The sequence below is a fragment of the Lissotriton helveticus genome, chromosome 9, assembly GCF_964261635.1.
Source record: "Lissotriton helveticus chromosome 9, aLisHel1.1, whole genome shotgun sequence".
Taxonomy (NCBI): domain Eukaryota; kingdom Metazoa; phylum Chordata; class Amphibia; order Caudata; family Salamandridae; genus Lissotriton; species Lissotriton helveticus.
The window spans coordinates 876,239,536-876,258,866 of NC_136070.1; the positions used below are offsets into that span (position 1 = coordinate 876,239,536).

General features: G+C 42.6%; 1 protein-coding gene across 1 annotated transcript in view; it reads left to right on the forward strand.

Moving 5' to 3' along the window:
• The window catches only part of LOC144781943 (cytochrome P450 2G1-like), a 298,644-nt gene extending 284,091 nt beyond the window's left edge, over window positions 1-14,553 (forward strand). The window contains exon 9 of the mRNA XM_078661036.1: window positions 12,973-14,553. Coding sequence (XP_078517162.1) covers window positions 12,973-13,154 — 182 coding nt within the window. The 3' untranslated portion in view covers window positions 13,155-14,553. The remainder of the gene's footprint in view (window positions 1-12,972) is intronic.
• The last annotated feature ends 4,778 nt before the right edge of the window (window positions 14,554-19,331 follow it).

The following is a 19,331-nucleotide window of genomic DNA, read 5'->3' on the forward strand; positions in this document are numbered from 1 at the left end:
ATCTGCATAGTGTACATTGTAAGTTTGGGAGACGGCCTTTACAATGCGGGAGTTTCACTGCGGTAGGTTTACAATGTTACAAGCTAAGGAATAGTACGATTTACTATCCAACACCTTCCCTACTGTACCTAGGCTGGTGTTGGGATAGGAAATCGTACTAATTCTAAGTACAGCGCCCTCCAGCGTAAGTCGTTGAAACCACTTACGTTGTAAAATCCACGTCGTAAGATACCAGGATCAACATGATCGCGTCGTATCGTCATACGTTCTGTAAGTGTATACACAAAATGTACTATATAACTGCCAAACTGTATTGATTTGAGTTGAGGGCTGATGCACGGTGTGTGCGATGTGGGGCACCTAAGGCAGACTTTTTTATGTTATGATATGTTATTCAACTTGTTAAGTGCACAAATACCATGGTATGTCTTGGCCCTGAAGCTCAAAGAGAACATCAATCAATCAGCATTGTATAGCACACGCTACTAACATGGAAGGGTCTCAAGGAACTGGACATAACTGAAAGAACGAAACAAGTTCTGAAAAAGCCCCATTTTGAGCTCCTTCCTAAAGGGGATCAATTAAAGCGATGATCTAATATGCAGGGAAAGAGAGCTCCACAGCTTAGCTGTTATGTAGGTCAGGTTTCACCCACCCCAGTTAGTGTTTTAAAATCGGGGAAAAATTATATATTTAGCTCCAGTGGAACATAAAAGTCTACTGGGTTGGTACTAGTTAAATAGCTTTTTAAGAAAGACAGGTCCTGCATTATTTAAGGCTGTTAAAGCCCTACATAAGGCCTTAAACTTAATGTGGCTACCCACTGGAAACCAGTGCAATTTTTATATTTTGTTAGAAACCTACTGACATTTGGGCAAACCTAGCAAGACTGTAGCGGCTGAAGTTTGTGTCATCTGTAACTTTTTTAAGTGTTGACTTTGAATATTCAAATACAAACTGTTGCAATAGTATAATTTAGATAGCAGTGCAGTCATAACAGTCTTCCTTGTATTGGCGGACAGAAAAGGGAGAATTTTCATTATTTTCTTAAATATAAAGAAAGAAGAGGAGACTGTTGCATTTATTTGATTTACATATGTCAATTTGTTATCAATCTGCACACCCAGATTCTTAGCTTTAGCTACTGGTCTGGGATTGAACCACATGTGACTAGTTTTTGTGGGTGGAGATTGTGCGGGAGCTGGAAGCTGATGCCGGCCCTACCACCTCTGTAGCTGTAGCCATGATCATCTGCTTTCCCTTCGGTGTTCGACCCAAACAGACTTATTCTCTCCCATTTCCACCCGCGGGGGTTGATGCCCGGCTCTGCCGCCCCGCGGTGAATGAAGTGTTGTTCTGAGCAGTGGTTCAAACTCGAGGCAACTATAGCACTGCATATTCCTTTCTGACAGCTGGCTGGGGTGGGACTCAGTCCCCCAGTGCCTCTCCCACCTGACAGTAACACACTGCAACCAGCTGCACGGGGTAACAAAACGGCCAGAGCATGAACTGGGTGTGAGCACGGTAGCTGTATTCAGCAACCACCAAGTGAGCACTCCAGGAGACCCATGGAGATGCCCTGCCAATGCCGGGTGCAACTTGCAGGCTCTTGTAGTGAGCCCCACTTGTGCCCATGCCAGGGCCTTCTTCTTCAACCTTCTACCCTCTCCTCCAGACGTTCACCTTGTGGGTCCTGCTTCATCGTCAACCAGCAGCATTCAAAAGCAGCATCACCGAGGTGGCGTGGCGAGGAGTTTTCTCAAATTTTTCTCATGGAAGCAGTGCAACTATGGTGGAGGCAGCAACAGCAAGCAGGGGCCTGGGGAATGGCAGCAGACTCCGGCGAGTGGGGAAGGAGCAGTGGTTGAGCCTTGGGCATCCTTTGCCTCTGTCTCAAGTCTGATGCCCCACAACCCCGGACCCGCTCTCTCTCGCCTGCCCCGGGTCCAAGTATGCAAGGCTGATAAGGCCTATAATGACACCAAGGAACCATTAACCCCAGCAGAAGGGCAACATAAGGAAGTCCCCAGTCATACATATCCCCTAGTGCGCATTGGATCGCACAGAATCTACCTAGCCCGCAGGCCACTCAGATGCCTTCAACAAAAGTTGGCATACACATCCCGCAGGAGGTCATAGGGAGACTGTTGCTATGAGGTCAGGAAGGAACAGGGACCAACCTCCCCCTTGCATGGAACAACACGATAAAGGAAGACCAGGGCAACAAAGCTCGACCAGGCGACCTCTTCAGAGGACTTGGTGGATGTAACCCCCTCCCTAGGTTCAGTGTCACAGGGCTCCCTGGCAAAGATATCGGGAGCCTCAGCAGTAGGCTTAACCCTCACCTCTTTCAACCGAAAATGCAATCAAAATTTTACTTCTTAAGGATGCAGGTTACTCCATATTCTCCAAAAGTGGTGAAATCCAAGGACTTCCAGGAGCCCCTTTTCTCTACCGAACTAAATGCCCCACAATCCAGTGAATTACCACCCTCTGAGCAACTCACGGCTGCCCCAAAACTAATAAATAATCAAGTGGACCCAGCCAAAACTAGTAACGCTGGTCAACACATATTAGGGTAAAAAAAGAAAAGGATAATGCTCCAACCCAAGCTCTCCCAGCTCTTTCTCTAGGATATTTGCCTATGGTCCAGGCATGCCAGCTCACTCACCCATTCAAGCAAGTATTAATCAAAACTGGGAAACAGCTCAAGCCTCCATACATCGTCACTCAGGTCCTAAAGTAAATAGCCCCAGAGAATAGGACAAAGCTCATCCCACTGCTCAAAAAGTAGGTGGAAAGGAGAAGGGGAAAAATGCAGCACTCCTAATGAACAATACACGGACCCTGCTACTTTCATCTGATCCCCAAAAGTACACTCCAGATCGGCATTCACAGTTGCAATCAAACAAGGCTGCAAGTAAGCGTCCTGAAGCAATGATGGAGGGGCGTGACGCAGACCTAGAAGCCCTGGCGAGCAGACATGAAGCACTCTCATATTTAGTGTCTCAGGAGTGGGCTGATTTGGTTGCCTCCCCAGCCCCACGCCCACACAGTAAATATGCAGAACAAGGCCAGGCATGCAATGCTGTGAACAGCAAAAAGTCACCTAACTACAGCACCACAACCCACATCATGGTCTCGCTGGGCCGGTCAACCAACACTTGGGACACTTTACTAAACACCATGCAAAGAACAGTTGACACCTTTCAATACCCGTCCAACAAAATGAATCTGCAATTGTCACTATTTCGACACCTGAGCTCTCTTTGTAGGAGTAATAGATGAAAAACTGGGGTCTTTAAATTCACTTATCAGCCAAGCCTAACAGGAGGCCAAAATGCCTTGTAGTTGCGGACCCATCATTGACAAACTATCCTTATTGCCTTAAATCTTGTCCACCCTGTTTGAGGGCTTCCATAAAGAACCAAACAACCATAGCAAATACTGCCATACTAGAAAAAGTAGCATCCAAGAAGACAACTGCAATGCAAGCTTCTGCCAAAAGCCTAATTCCTTCATTAATTGGGAGTCACTCGGGAGGCGATCACGACATCTCACTATTACTGTGAAAAGCAAAATAACCACAGTTCAAATCGCCAAAGAAAGATGCCAACTTCAAAGAAAAGGCTGCAATAAAACAGCTAACCTAAGTCATGCAGCAGTATATCCCCTCTTCAACATTAGATAAAAGTCTCAGGTGATAACACAATTCAAAACTACTAACCAGTCAACTGACACCCCTGGTGCTACAATTCGGATGGCAGAATAACCAGAAATAGCACCCAGCAGGCCTGCTACGGCAACAACGGGTGGCTTACCTAAATACCAGTTACCAAAAACTCCGAATTCATACATCCACAGCGGCATAGTGGCTACTGCCCTGACCCTCCTACGCCAGATGCAAGGGAGACACCTGTAATTCAGGAATCCAAACAGGTGAGATCTCAAAACAAACACCCAATGGGTCATGCGGCACACACACCGGACAAGGCAAGACCTGACATAGCCTCACTACAAGCACCAACAATCTCCCTTAACACAACCAAAATGACAGCTGAGCCCTTAGTACCCGGCCCGGCACATTCACTAAAACCAAGGGAATCAACAAGAGGAAATGCCGGGGTAAATCTAGTGTCAGCAACAGCACAGGGAACGCCCCTCGGTGCAATCATAATGATATTAGAAAATCTGGACCCTTGCCTCATGCAACATCAAAAAGATCCAATGACTACAGAACCCTGTACAGAAGGCTCTCATGGCTACTGCCGCCCAGAGTGTTCGGGGTCTGAAGGTCACCACAGGAATATCTGGCAGCACCTCTGGTCCTCCGGTCGGACAGATACAGGGGAGTACCTCCCCAGGGCAACCCTTGCCTGTCAGCCAACAGAATCCAGTACCTTACTCTTTATTCCAGAGTTCATATCGAAAGGGATCAGTGACACTCTGAATAGAGGGAATATTCTCCAACTATTCACTACCATACCACCCTTAAGGGATATCAACACAACTGATCTCCTCCCAATAGAATTTATAAGGGCTGGTTTGGCACCGGGCCGGAAATCCACCAAGGCCACCTGGAGATCAATCCAACTAGCCAACGAAGTACTGAACGAATGGGAAATCTTTAAAGCATGGGGCATACGTATTTCACCCTACCACAGTATTGGATACCCTATCCAATTCCTTGCCACTAAGCAGCTGGAAACCAATAACAGCAGAGAAACCACATCCTCCCACTCTTCCAACAGGTAACAGGATTCTGCTTGGGGGACAAAGGGGACAGCGACCATTGAATCCAGAAAGTTGTACTCCAAACAATCCCACACAAATTTACACTCAACCCAGTTGGCAGGCAAGCATGCCATACAATAAACTTAAAACAAATCAAGTTGTCACTGGTAAATTCAGGGAGGTTCTCCGGACCACACGGGCATTGTTACAGAACCAAATCGATCCCATAGACAACCCAATTAGCAAATGGTACATTTTCATAGCCAAACTCTCAAGATTCTTCTAGATATATGCCACCTGACGAGCCATGGGATGAGGGGAGGACCCATAGCGCACAGTGGAATGAATTGAAAATATTAAAAAAATCCATAAACAAACTACTCAGATCATTGAGGCACTACCCTGGAGACCAGAAACAAACGTATTACAACATCAACAGAAAGGCAGAATCTAAAAAACTTAAGTGGACATCAACAGGTCCAAAGAAAATGTATTTTGGGCAAAACTCTACTATGACTCCAAAGCAAATAACATTACCCGCTACTGGGCCACCATCAACGAAGCTCTGCACCCGGCCCATAGAGGGTTATCATTACATATCACAGAGGAGTCCTGGACAACCTTTTTGGAAGCCCACTTTAACCAGCAAACACCAGGCTCAAGTACTAACTCGAATCCCCAACCGACACACCTTACTCAAACAGAATGGAATTTTGAGGAAGCAGAGTTACGAATCTGCACAATAACTATTAAGAAACACATTTTGAAAGGAAGGAGAGAAGGGGTTCCGGGGCCAAACGGGATTCCACCAGTCCTTTTTAAACAAGATCCAGAGTTTTGATCAGGCATCCAGGTTCCCCTCTTCTGAAGCGTAAGATAGTTTGGGAATCTACCAGCCTTCTGGAAGGGACCTATATTCTCCCCGATCTACAACTCCAGCGATAAATCCTCCTCCAAACATTATCGTTTGATTGTACTATGAGACATTGAGGCATACTACTTCACCACTACTTTATTGACAGATCTCCAGGACTAGGCCAAGGAGGAGGATATAATCCCCCCAAACCAAACTGGGTTTGGTAAAGACACTAGTACCTCAACTAACTTACTAATTATGTTACTGTTCATCAACAAGGTAAAATCAATAAAACAGGTGCTTCATTCCATTGACTTTAGGGCAGCCTTTGACAATGTTGATCAAGCAAGATTGTGGAGGAAACAAATGCATTGGGGCATCCTGTCAGCTCTCTTAAACCTTCTAATACACCTCCACACTGACACATGGGCACAGGTCAAACTAGGCAATGGCGCACATATTTCGAGGTGCATACCTACCACCAATGGGCTTAAGTCTGTCTTAAGTCTGTTTTAAGTCTGTCTTAAGTCCATTTTAAGTTTGTCTTAAGACTGTCTTAAGTCTGTCTTAAGTCTGTCTCAAGTCAAACTTAAGACAAAATCCTAACTTTACTACTACTAAATTCCTTCTGTGAATACCAAAAGTAGTAAGTTTAGGATTTTGTCTCAGATTAGTTCTGTGAATCGGCCCCAATATCCTTGTACCCCCACGTTTCTTGCATAAAAATTATATCTTAGGTCGTAATAAAAGACCTCCATCCCTCCAGTATGATCTTTGAGGCTATACCTGCTATATTCCAATTTAGAATTTTCAAGCAGACATTATATGTGACCTTTAGCCTTGCCTAAACCTACGCTTACCCTTAGCTGGGGAAATAGTAGGGAACCAGGGGGGAAATGTTAAACAGAAGTTAAATTTGCAGAATCCATCAGGCTAGTCCCGGAATGAAGTTCTACCCATGGATAGTCATGCGGTAGAAATGTATTCATTAATACAATAGGACTGGGATTACAAGAAACTCTGCCCACCTCCTCTAAGCCTGACACCAAGAGGGCGGGATTAGGTTGGGGTAGGTATAGTATTTGGGTAACAAGAGCTGGGCTGGTAAGTGATCTGTCTGCCTCCTGAAAGACCCGATAGGCGGATACCTCCCCAAACCGTCAGTCGATTTCTTCCAAGCCAGCCAGTGGGTACATCTATTTGACAGGTGGGGTGATAGTGAAGGAGGCATTCACACAATGCAGAGTCTGCGGTAAGAAAACTGCCATAGGTACATGGTTGACTCACCAAGTGCTGAGAAAAGAAACCAAGGGGTACTATCTTGTTGGAACTATTTTTAACCATTGCCATTCTAGCTTTTTACAGTAGTTCCTGGACTACCTTTGGCAACAAGAAATGTACCACAATAACATCTCCATTTTTCCGCAAGTCCCTGCCCCCAATGTCTCTCACCCGCCTGGCCATCAAAATGTCTCTTGAAATATCCCAGCCACCAGTAACGTTGTTATTCAGTTAATGAATAGATTAATTTATTATACCTCTAGTAGTTTCCACGTTAGTTTCTGTGAGCCTAGGTACGTTAGTCAAGATAACAACGTATGGAGCAGATGCTGGCGGAAGGTCTATCACAGGAAGAATAGCCATGTCTGTTGGGCATGCTGCCGGTCAAGTAGCAGTTAGAGATGTTGGCAAAAGTTCAAGTGGATGGGAAGCACCCTAGCTTTTGTCAATGGAAGTAGAGGTAAAATCACAGGCCGAATACTGGGTGCAAGTGAAGACCGGAGATCCGTTGAATTCGTCATATTGGATTCAATTTTATCCAGTCGACAAGAATGGGGCGTAAAATGGAGTACAAGAGATCACTTAGGCAATTGTTCAGAGCACCCCATTCATTCTCATTGGGCTCCACCAGCCCCCCAGATGAAACACCATCTACAGCTTTATTTTGCGAAGGAAGGTTGCTAATTTTGACAGAACTTCTCGATTTAGCGATTTTCCTCCTCCGCATAGTTCTAGGGCCACTTTCCCTTTCGGAGACACAGGGCTGATCAGCGCCAACAGTTCTTGATGAGCCAGGCACCAGCTCCTCTCTAAGTGCATTCCCCACGCTTGCTGGACCTGCACCCTCCCTATAAGGCTGTGTCACAGAAGAGGTGAAAGTCCTTATTGCCTCAGGTGGACATATTACCCCAACAATACACTGTATTGGTAAAGTCTTGTAGAAACTCTGATCAATGTGAGGATTTTTTGTTTTGCAGAGTTTTATATAGCGCAAACTCGACCCGAATCGGGTATCAGAGCGCTTTACATACCACCAGTTACATTACATGAGGGCACACATTCATTTTTTGTTAGGCACTAGAAGATTAAGTGATTTGTCCAGAATCATAGGATGTTCAACGTCATTGTTGAGACTCAAACCCAGTTCCCCAGATTCAAGGTCGACCACCCTAGCTGTTAAGCTAGAGGATGGTTGTCCTCTTCAGTTGTAAGGGAAAGGCGGCATTCAACCAGCCGGAACTCACATGACACTATATCCACTGCTTGAGTTAAGCAATTATCTATTGTCGAGCAGGTGCGGGGAGGTGGTAGCATGCTGGACATGCTTGGAGCCCCCTTTCTCTTGCTCATTTTGGGACTTTACTAAAAGGATAATGTAAGTTAGGTGTCACTCAGACGCAAAGGTGGAGTGGACTGGATAGGCAGGCGTTCTTTAAATCAGAAAAAACACGCCATTCGCAAAAAATTACAATGAATGAAAGCACAGTACCTCAGGCAGGGAATTCAATATGAATATCCAAGTAATCCACCGAAGGCCTTAGGGGTGTGGCCCTGCCCAGACTTATCCTGGCTTTGCCTAAACTTCGCCCGGGCACACCCATGCGCATCCTGTGCTGCAGGAGCCCCTGGGAGGGGAGGGTAGTCCTACACTCCCCAGCTCCAGATCCCAGACTCTGACCTCCTCTTTGCTTGGGCCCCCAACAGAGGGCAAACGAGCAACAGTAGGGCTTCCCGCACTGCGGGAGCCCATGGGAGCCTTTGAAAGGCACCTCCTGGTGCAAGGGGAATGTTGGTGGCTGCGCTGGATGCCGCAGCGGACGGTGGGAAAGGTAGTCCTGCACTCCCTGGCTTCTGATCCCGGTCTCTGACCTCCTCTTTGCTCGGGCCCCCAAAGGAGGGCAAACAAGCAACAGCAGGGTGATATAAAAGAATTCCATTAAAAATAAAATTGGAATTAGGGTCTAGTGCAAAGTAAAGTGCTCCACATTCCATAGTAACAACAGGAGAAAATCTGGCTGCAAAAGTTTCTCGATAAATCATGCCCAGCCTCCACCTCTTTTAAGAGGTCTATCTAACCTGGATGTCAAAATCCAGTGAGAACCGCGGTAACAAAATGAGGATGAGAGGTAGAATCTGCCCAGGTCTCACTAAGAAACAACAGATCCAATTGATGATTTGTACTAAAATTTGTCAATTCATATTTATGTTTGGTGAAAGATCGAACATTAATGAGGGCACAGAACATATCCGATGTGCATATAATCACCAGCCATCTATCAGCAGGCCCTACATCAGAGGCCTGGCCAGGCTTGTGGTCCTGAGCCTCTGACAAAAGAAATCCACAGCTGCATCTATATAGCCGTTGCACGCAGGGTTGTATCGGCTACAATTAGTGTTAGAATAGTTAAAATGTAAATCTAAAGGTTCCTTACCTGTATAGAATCTGTGCTAGATAGTCTCTCAATCAGTGGTCCTGGCACATGGCACATTCCGGCCACGGAAGGACACAGATGGGCTTCCTTAAATGACCCTCCATTTGAGACGGAGTGTCTGAATTAGAGCTATGAGCGTGAATATTAAAATGAGGGGGCAAGCTAGAAGTGCAAAACTGGGATCAAGCAACCCAGCAGAGCATCACAGGCTTCCCTGTGAAGGAACTGCTACTGAATAAGCAATACTAACAAAATAAAACGTGCAGAAGAAAACACATAAAATTATTTAACCTCATCGCTGCTTGAAAGTTTCCCCTGCTGTGCTGGACAGCAATAAAAATGGGTGTGGTCATGACGAGCTCAGCTCGTCATAAGCACACGAGCACTGTGCTGCATGACGAGCTGAGCTCGTCATGAGCATGGAAGGGGTTAAATAGGGACTCATTCCCTTCCAAGATGGCACCCGACCTACATGAGCCAGAAACTTCCCGAAACTGGCAAGAGTTGCCTACAAGGAAGTGAATAGCAAGGCGTTTCCAGTCGTGCTCAGAGAGAGATGATCGGACGTGCAATTTGCTTCCTTAAACGACCCTCCATATGAGATGGCATGTCCGAATCAGTGCTGTGAGCGCGAATCTTAAAAAAATGACGTGGGGCAAACTAGAAGTGAAAATTGGGGACCCATAACCCTGCAGACCCTCACAGGCTTCCCTGTGAATGAGCTGCTACTGGTAAAGTAATACTAACAAAAGGAAACGTGCAGAAGAAAACACATAAACGATTAAAATAGGGACTCAGTCCCTTCTAAGATGGCGCACAACCTACGGAAGCCAGGCACCATGAACTAAATACAGTTGGAGTCCTCTGACTACTCACCTACTCACAGTTCCAGATGGGCCTTAGTCACAGATGTTTCAATATTGTATTACTGTTGTGTGCTTTCGATATTGTACTCTTCACCAGTAGATGTCAACGTATTGCTAACATGCATGGACATTAGTGGATCTTCTGTTCTAGCATTGTGTGGTGCACTTCTGGTGCTTCTGCCCCCTAAAAAGCTATAAAAAAATTATAAAAATGTAAAAAGTGTCCCAAGTTTTAAGACACATGCCATAATCAGCTTTGGCTTTCGTTAGCACCAGTTATATCCTTCCTAGTACCTAAACAGAAAAGGAAACAGATACAGTCACGTTCAATTTTCTTGACTCTTTTCATGGGTTGTAGGCTTTATTAGTGGGGAATGATCAGTAGTCTGTTATAACATTGTATTATTACATCAGGACTGGGACTAATTTTTCCTTGGATGTCTAGGGAAACCTTTAATATTGCCAGTCTTTTTTAATTCTAGATGTTGTACCACATTGACAATTTCCTTCTTTATTACCCCAATGGCTTTTTATTCAAAAAACAACAATTGACTTGACATTAACAGCTCCTGTCCAGGGTAATTACAAGTCAGACTAATTTTTCCCCTAAAATGCAATAGTATAGGTATCAGGGGACCAAGAGGATGGCCCAGATTAGCCTCCTCTGGACTTGGCCTGGTCTTGATCTGGGCATAACACAGCTGTGCCCTGCGCATGTCCCATGCAACGTTTTACTAAAGCACATTTTATAGAGCTACTGCTGCTGCTGTATGAGGCCCTCCCTCCTCTTTCTGCCTTCTCATTCTCCCCAGTGCAGGCTGGATGTTGAAATCCACAAACAAAACATCCCCATTTATTGATATATGTTGGCACTTGGAATCATTTGTGACTTTACCTGACCTGACAATTGTGCTTTCTAGGACTGACAGGTCATACATGTGCTGCATGGGGTGAATAGTGGAGAGGTTACACTCCTCCATGGGAAGCAGTAGGTTATAAGATCTAGGCCTGATGCCAAGGACAATAGCAACCACCTTTATCGCTATCATGCCGTTCAACATTGTGGTCAACCACAATGTTGACCACAATGTTTGTATACTCAACAGTGAACTTATCCCTTAGGGATGATAAGCATCTCCAGAGTTCATCTATTTCCAAACCCAAAAATGACAAAGGTGGAAGACAGAAACTCCTTGAAGCTGGCTGTATTCATGTGCTTTAGGTTGTGTTTAGTGCATGTGTGTGTGTGTGTGTGTGTGTGTGTGTGTGTGTGTGTGTGTGTGTGTGTGTGTGTGTGTGTGTGCGCGTGTGTGTGTGTGCGCGTGTGTGTGTGTGTGTGTGTGTGTGTGTGTGTGTGTGTGTGTGTGTGTGTGTGTGTGTGTGAGAGAGAGAGAGAGAGAGAGAGATATTGTGGTCATGAATGAGTATTTTGCCCTAATTTGTAATGTTACACAGCATATCTGTACATTGCATAGCATTTTACCTACATAACACACATAAATGGATGCATATACAATGTATCTAAAGTTATGTAAAACAAAATTACATTGATAGTTTTAGAAGTATGTGAACACTACCCCAGATATGTTTAGTTCAAAGGGAGCATTTTGATATATGTTTATTATCAAATGGAAACCTACATCCAGTTTTTCTGAACATAATAAATTTGTTACCATAGTACTACGTTAAAAAACAATAAATCTAAATTTAACTTTCTCTTTGAATTGGGTAAACAATCTTGCCCCATGGGATGGCAATGCCCCAAACACTCAAAGAATATTCTCACCTTCTAGTTCTTGTTACCTTTCAACTAAAATGAAGCACAGACCTTTTGTATCATTAGGTCTAATTTAGTATTTATTATCATTCTGCTATCTTAAACTAATATCTGGCTACAAATGAAGAATTACCTCTATCTATTAAGTATTACTACTTTGTGTCACAAAGTTATTGAGGCTTCAAATACCTATTACCTTCTAGAATACCCGTCTTGTTTAAAAGAGGGCAGTAATAGCACATCTGCCAAGAATAGGAGAAGGTGCCAGCCATCTGTATCTTGTTTACCCCACTTCTGTTGGGGAGTGAGGGAAGAGATCCTTGATGGCAGAGCAATTTCCTGCTCTATGTTAAGGAAAATGTTATAGTACTCAGAATCAAGTACATGCTGGCAAATGTAGAGAACAATTGGCAATGGACTGCCCAGTGTAGACCAACCAACCACTGTTTCCAATGTTTAGTCTCACATAGAAAACACTATACATTTACCAGTTATTCAGGGAGAACTCTTAAAAGAGACATTTTCAAAATGGGCCATTGAATTTGAGCCACACATTGGTGGCATCTTTCCAGGCCCCACATTGGTCCAGAAGTAATCCTGGTAAGCAGACCTGGAGAAGGTTATGTGGAGTAATGTTAGAAGTAATGGTAGAAACTTCCTCTAGGTTTCCCCCCACTGTGCTTGAAGGAGCTGCGTTGGACCACATTTTTGGTACATTGATAGGAAACTCAACATTTGGTAGCCCATAGGTGGCACAGAGTAGTACCACACCACTGGTTTAATTGACCTACCAACAAACTTTAAGCCTTGACTGTTCATCCACATGCTCTTTAAAATCAAGACCTAAAAATACATACACAGCAAACACTGAGCAGTACTAAAGTAGTGATGGCCATTAGACATCAGTTAGAAGGTATTTCTAGCTCAGTACTAAGCAATAAATACCTAACTCCTCAGATGTAGAGAAAATTAGTGACTTAACTATTTAATTAAATACATTTTACAAGAGTTCTTTTTTATCTATAGGGAAGCGGAGCTGTCCTGGAGAAGGTATGGCACGGATGGAGTTGTTCCTATTTCTCACCACGATCCTGCAGAAATTCCATCTGAAATCAGTCACTGATCCAAAGAAACTTGATATAAGACCACAATTCAGTAATTTTGCAAATTCACCAGTGGATTTTGAATTCTGTGTCATTCCTCGTTAAAATGTCAGAAAAGAATTTGAACATATGAAATGTATAGAAAATAATCCTTAATGGGATGCAAAGACTTATTGTAAAATATTGAATTTTATTTTGTTTCAAATTAATCTATCATGAGTTTGTATTACTAATACAAAATGAATTGTGTTTATTGAAAAACGTTTTACTGGATATGGTTATACTTCCATGAATTTGTTTTGTGAAAGCTTTGTCTAAGTGTCTAAGTGACACAATATTTGAGGTCATATGCAGTGCATGGTGGGCCGCAAGTTATAGTTACCTCTGCTAACTATAACTGGTGAATTTCTTTGGTTTTTTTTTTAGTTAAAAACGTCACTGAGCAACTTACCTAACTATAATTTTACTTTGACTTTTGATTTTTTCAGTAAATGTTACGTTTTTTTTCTTTTTCAACAAAAATATATCTTTTTCCAACACCTAACTTTAGCGTTACTTAAATTTTTGGTTTTTTTCAGTGATTTTCCAGGTTTTTTTTAACATAAATTTTATTTCATTACCATACGTAAATCCAACCCCATGCCTTGCATGGCCTTTGGTACTGCACAGCAGGGTGGTTGCTGCAGGGCCTGACTAATGCCACACTGCGCACGTTTTTCCCTCACCATGGTACCTTATTTTGGACCCAGCCATATGCAAATCAACATTGAACCTGTTCCAGTCGGAAATAGGGCAGTAACCTTTTTACTCACATTTAGTAGAACTTAGAATTTCTGGGGCTGGTATTCAGGTGTGTAAGAAATTTAATGATTCTATAGACATTAATGTAGTCAGCAATTTATGTAAGAGTGATCTTATGTGTGTAAATTTCTCACAAGTGTAAGTTATCTTTGAGAATAGCAGTAGTAATGTCTCTGTCAACATTAATATGATCAGCAATTTATTAAACCATGAATACCATTCAAGAGTATTACATTATTATTTATCTTAATTAAATGTGCCTGTAATATGCCTCATCTGACAAATATTTTAAGTCTGCTGCTTCACATTTATGCATTAGTCACTTTTAAGGCATTCACAATCAGTTTCTATGCACAACCTACTGTAGTTTGTAAAAATACCTCAAACATATACCTGAAAAAAGCACAATTGTGTAACCGTAAGGACAATACTTTTGGTCATCCAGTGACTTGAACAATTAGTGAGTCACCTGTAGTTTGTTTATACATTATTTAACAATGTATAATGTCTCAGAATTTTCAATGAAATTCTGGAAATTAATAGTTGCACTTTTTAAATCTCCAGTTCATATAGAAATTGTTGATAGCACCACGTTTAAAGACATGCTGAGGGTGGTCTTGAAGGTGCTAAAAATATTTACATCTAACAAGCAGAATATGAAGAATATCTGTGAAACAACACACTTCCTGTAGATAATATGGAGAAACCCATCTCCTCTTGCCAGCATGACCTGGCGACAAACTCTGTAGGCTGGGGCCTTTGCCATGGCTTTACATAGAGAGAAACTAACGGTTTCCGCCGCCGATCTTTAGCTCATGATTGGAAAATGACTTCTATTAAAATTATTGTAAATGCCTAGTGAGAGTGCACCATCCTCCCAATGGGATATCTCCACCTCCTGCTCTCCCATCCACATCAAAGAGCAGGGCATGTCTTAGACCTAGGAACCCTCTCCTGAATCTAACAATAATGCCCCATCAAAATCGGGTGCAGGACTTCCAGCTTCACCTCGGCCACACATTGTTCCAGAGCTGGTGGATCTGTCTATTAATTGCCGCAAATGCAATGCAAAAATTTGTGTTGCTGAGCAATGTTTTGATATTATTCTCAATGCAATCAAAGCACACAAGTGTTATTTTTTTCCTGTCATTAACATTGTTCTTTTTCCTGTTTTTTCTCAACAACTGATGTTGGAGTGTGGAATTTTCTTCTCCAAAAAAAGGAAAAAACACAAACAAAAAAATTCTTTAAAAATACAAAGAAATACAAAATTGTTTAAAAAAAACAGTTTTTATGGAACCACATAAACTGGTTAAAAATAGAAAAGTTTCCAGAGTTATTGCATGAGTGTAGCGGTAGTGTGTGAGTGATTGAAGGAATATATGGGTAGTGGGTAGGTGATTGCATGAGTAAATGGGTAGTACATCAGTGCATGCATCACTTCATAGGTACTGTTTGAGGGAATGGATGAGTGTAATAGAAGTGCCTAAATGATTGAAGGAGTGCATAGGTAGTACCTGGGTGATTGCATGACTGTATGGCTAGTGTTTGAGTGAATAGATGAGTACAATAATAATGCCTGAGTGATTGCATGAGCACATTGATAGTCCATGGCTGATTACATGCAGGTGTAGTGCCAGGGTGAATGAATGAGTGCATCGGTAGTGCCTGGTTTATTGGAAGAGTGTATGGGTAGTTCCTGGGTGTTCAGAGGTGTGCAAGGATAGTGCATAATGATTTTATAAGTGCATGGGTAGTGTCTGGGCAATTGGAGGAGTGCATGGTAGTGCGTGGGTGATTGGAGGAGTGCATGGGTAGTGCCTGGGTTATTGCATGAGTGGATGAGTAGTGCCTGGGTGATTGGAGGAGTGCATTGGTAATGCCTGGAGATTTTGTAAGTGCATAGGTATTGCTTGGGTGATTTTATAAGTGCATGGGTAATGCCTGGGCAATTGCATGAGTGCAGAGGTAATGTATCGGTGATTGCAAGAGTGTATGAGTAATGCCTGAGTGATTGCATGAGTTTATGGGTAATGCCTGGATGATTGCATTGGCAGTGCCTGGGTGATTGGAGGAGTGCAAAGATAGCGCATGGTGATTTTATAAGTGCATGGGTAGTGGCTCAGTGAATGGAGGAGTGCATGGCTACTGGCTGGATAATTGAAGGAGTGAATGAGTAGTGGCTGGTTGATTAGAGGTGTGCAAGAGGGTGCAGGGGTGATTGTATGAGTGCATGGGCAGTGCCTGTGTTATTGTATGAATGGATGAGTAGTGCCTCAGTGATTGGAGGAGTGCATTGGTAATGCCTGTGTGATTTTGTAAGTGTATAGGTATTGAATGGGTGATTGTGTAAGTGCATAGATGAGTGCAGAGGTAATGTATGGGTGATTGGAAGAGTGCATGGGTAATGCCTGAGTGATTGCATAAGTTTATGGGCAATTCCTGGAGGTTTGCATGGGTGCATGGATAGTGCCTGGGTGATTGCAGGAGTGCAAGGGTAGTGCATGATGATTTTATAAGTGCATAGGTAGTGGCTGGGTGATTGGACTAGTGCATGGGCAGTGCCTGGGTTATTGCATACGTGCATGGGTAGTGCCTGGGTTAATGTATGAGTGGATGAGTAGTGCCTGGGTGATTTTGTAAATGCACGGCTAATGTCTGGGTGATTGCATGTCTGTAGAGCTAATGTTTGGGAGATTGCAGGAGTGCATAGGTAATGCCTGGGTGATTCCATAAGTGGAGGAGTAGTGTCTGGATGATTGAATGAGTGCATAGATAATACATGGGTGATTGCAAGACTGTAGGCGTAATGTCTAGGTGATTGAAGGAGTGTATGTGTACTGCCAGAGTGATTAAAAGTGTGGATTGGTAATGCCTGGGTGATTTTGTAAGTAGGTTATGCTTCAGTGATTGAAGGAGTGCATAGGTAATGCTGAGGTGATTGGAGGAGTGAGTTGGTAGAGTTTGAAAAAATGATGACTGCAATAAAAGTGACTGTAAACATTACTTCATATTATTATGCTTATAAATTATTTCATCTTACTTTCTTTATTAAAGTAGATATCAAACTAATTTCAACTATTTTACAGTTGTTTCATTATAAACTAAGTTTTACATTTTTTTAAACTTTAGTATTACTTTCTGTTAAAGAGAAGAAAAAAACTGTTGTTGAATATAATAATATAGTTTTAGGAGCACAACATAATTTTAAAATTATATAACATATTCAGTTTACCTATTTTGCTGTTTTCAGATTCTATTGAATCTCACCATACACAGTGATTTCAATGTTGATCATCATATAACATCAGGAAAAAAAATACAACGAGTAAGATTGTAAAAAAAAATTCTGTGTTGAAAATATTTATAACAAGTTCAACTATCTGTTTATCTATCTACAGTTTCTAAATTACATTCTTCAACTACATTAAAGGGTCTACTTCTCTGAAATACAAATATATAAACTACTTGTTTTAAACACAATTTTGCAAACACAATTAGAATTAGCACAATTAATAATCCAAACAATAATTCTTCACATTTTCCCAATATGCTGAAAGATGTATCGGAATCTATTTGCATTAAAAATATCCAAAATAAATTTGTGTTCACGTCTTCCCAAAAGGCCCAATGATGTTTTAAAAAATTTGGCTTAAAAAATATCAGATATGAATTTGGTAATTTGTAAGGCAACCGACATTTGAATTCCAAATGAGCATCATTACAATGTGTTCATACTTTATTGCACTTTAAATACACTTAAAAGTACCGAGATGTTGTAGTAGGCCCATCATGGAAAATAATAGCCACTGCTTTAAAAGACTTGCCACAAAATGTTTAATTTTGGTTTCCAATTTACTTTTATCTGCTCTACAACATTGCAGCATTAACATGACATATTGTCCAAATCTTTCTATAAATAATGTTGAGAACATTTCTGATTTACAATGAGAACATTTCATAACTTGATTAGCTGTTTTTACTAATTTGTTAAAAGACACTGATTTGCAATCTGGTATTGTCAAATATATGAATCATTCCGTGTCTATTTAAGTGGTAGAAGAAAATGAGCATTCTTCACATTCATGATCCCCTCTGTAACTTAGTCGAAGCAAATTTTCAATTTCAATCCCTTTGTCTTCCAATACTGCAAGCATAAACATAAGAAACTCTTGAGCATCTTGTTGTATATTAAGTGTAAGTTGCGAAGAATCAGAACATACATCCAAAAGATGCCAAATACCAGAAGCAGTATGGATTTTAGTTCTATCAGTTAACAACTTTTGAAAAATATGGTATAATAGAGAACAGAATTTTTTTCTTGATTTTCCATAATTTTATGATAAAGATCTTCTAGATGAAAGTCAACATTTAGAATTACATTAGCATAGCAGTTGATACCTGAACTATTTTCGAACTGGTATCCTACAATTTCATCAATAGTGTCCATTTCCAGGTTGTGTCAACATTTAACCTGATGCCCTGGCAAGCGCGCAGCCGGACTTGCTGCGGTCTGTTGCTCTCAGCTTTTAAAATGTATAGTTTTTACCTGATTTTATCTCTACTTATTGCTCCCGCTTACTCTGCCTCTTTGTGTGCACCTTAGTGGGTGGTGGGGTCTGCTTTGGATAGACCCTTCATTCTCTGGGCTGTGCATTTGTTTATCTCTGTTGCCAGTGGGATGCAGGTACTCTCCCCTGATCTCTGCCCTGTTCCGTCACGGCTGAGTGCCGATTATGCGGAGGGCGTGTCGACAGGGTCAGATGGTCGGGCGCGTACTGTAGACATTTCTGGGTTGTGTCACCATTTAACCCGATGCCCTGGAAAGCGCGCAGCGGACGTGCTGAGGTCTATTTCTCTCAGCTTTTAAAATGTACTGTTTTTACCTGATTTTATCTCTACTTATTGTTCCCTCTTACTCTGCCTCTTTGTGTGCACCTAAGTGGGTGGTGGGGTCCGCTTTGGGGAGACCCTTCATTCTCGGGGCTGTGCATTTGTTTCATTCTGTTGCCAGTGGGATTCATGTACTCTCCCCGATCACCCCGTTCCGTCACGGCTGGGTGCCGATTGTGCGGTGGGTGTGTCAGCAGGGTCAACTGGTCGGGCGCACACTTGAGGCATTTCGGGTTGTGTCACCATTTAACTCGATGCCCTGGTGAGTGCACAGCAGACGCGCCGCGGACGCCCTGAAGGCGCCCCACAGGCAAGCCTTGGCCATTGCCAGACACCAGTCACGCTGCCGGTTATATCAGAGGTATGGTTACCTACTCTGCAGTGGATCTCTTTGTCATTCAGAAAGGCTTACACCCCTTTGGACATCCTTCACATACCACTCCTGAGGGGCCCTTCTGCTATCTACACTGTGGTTTCAACTCTTGGGCATCCCCTATCCCCCGGTCCTGTCCTTAGCACCAGCCCCAGTATAAAATGTCTCAGTCTCAACTGCTGTTCTTTTTTTAAACACCACGCCAATGTCTACGA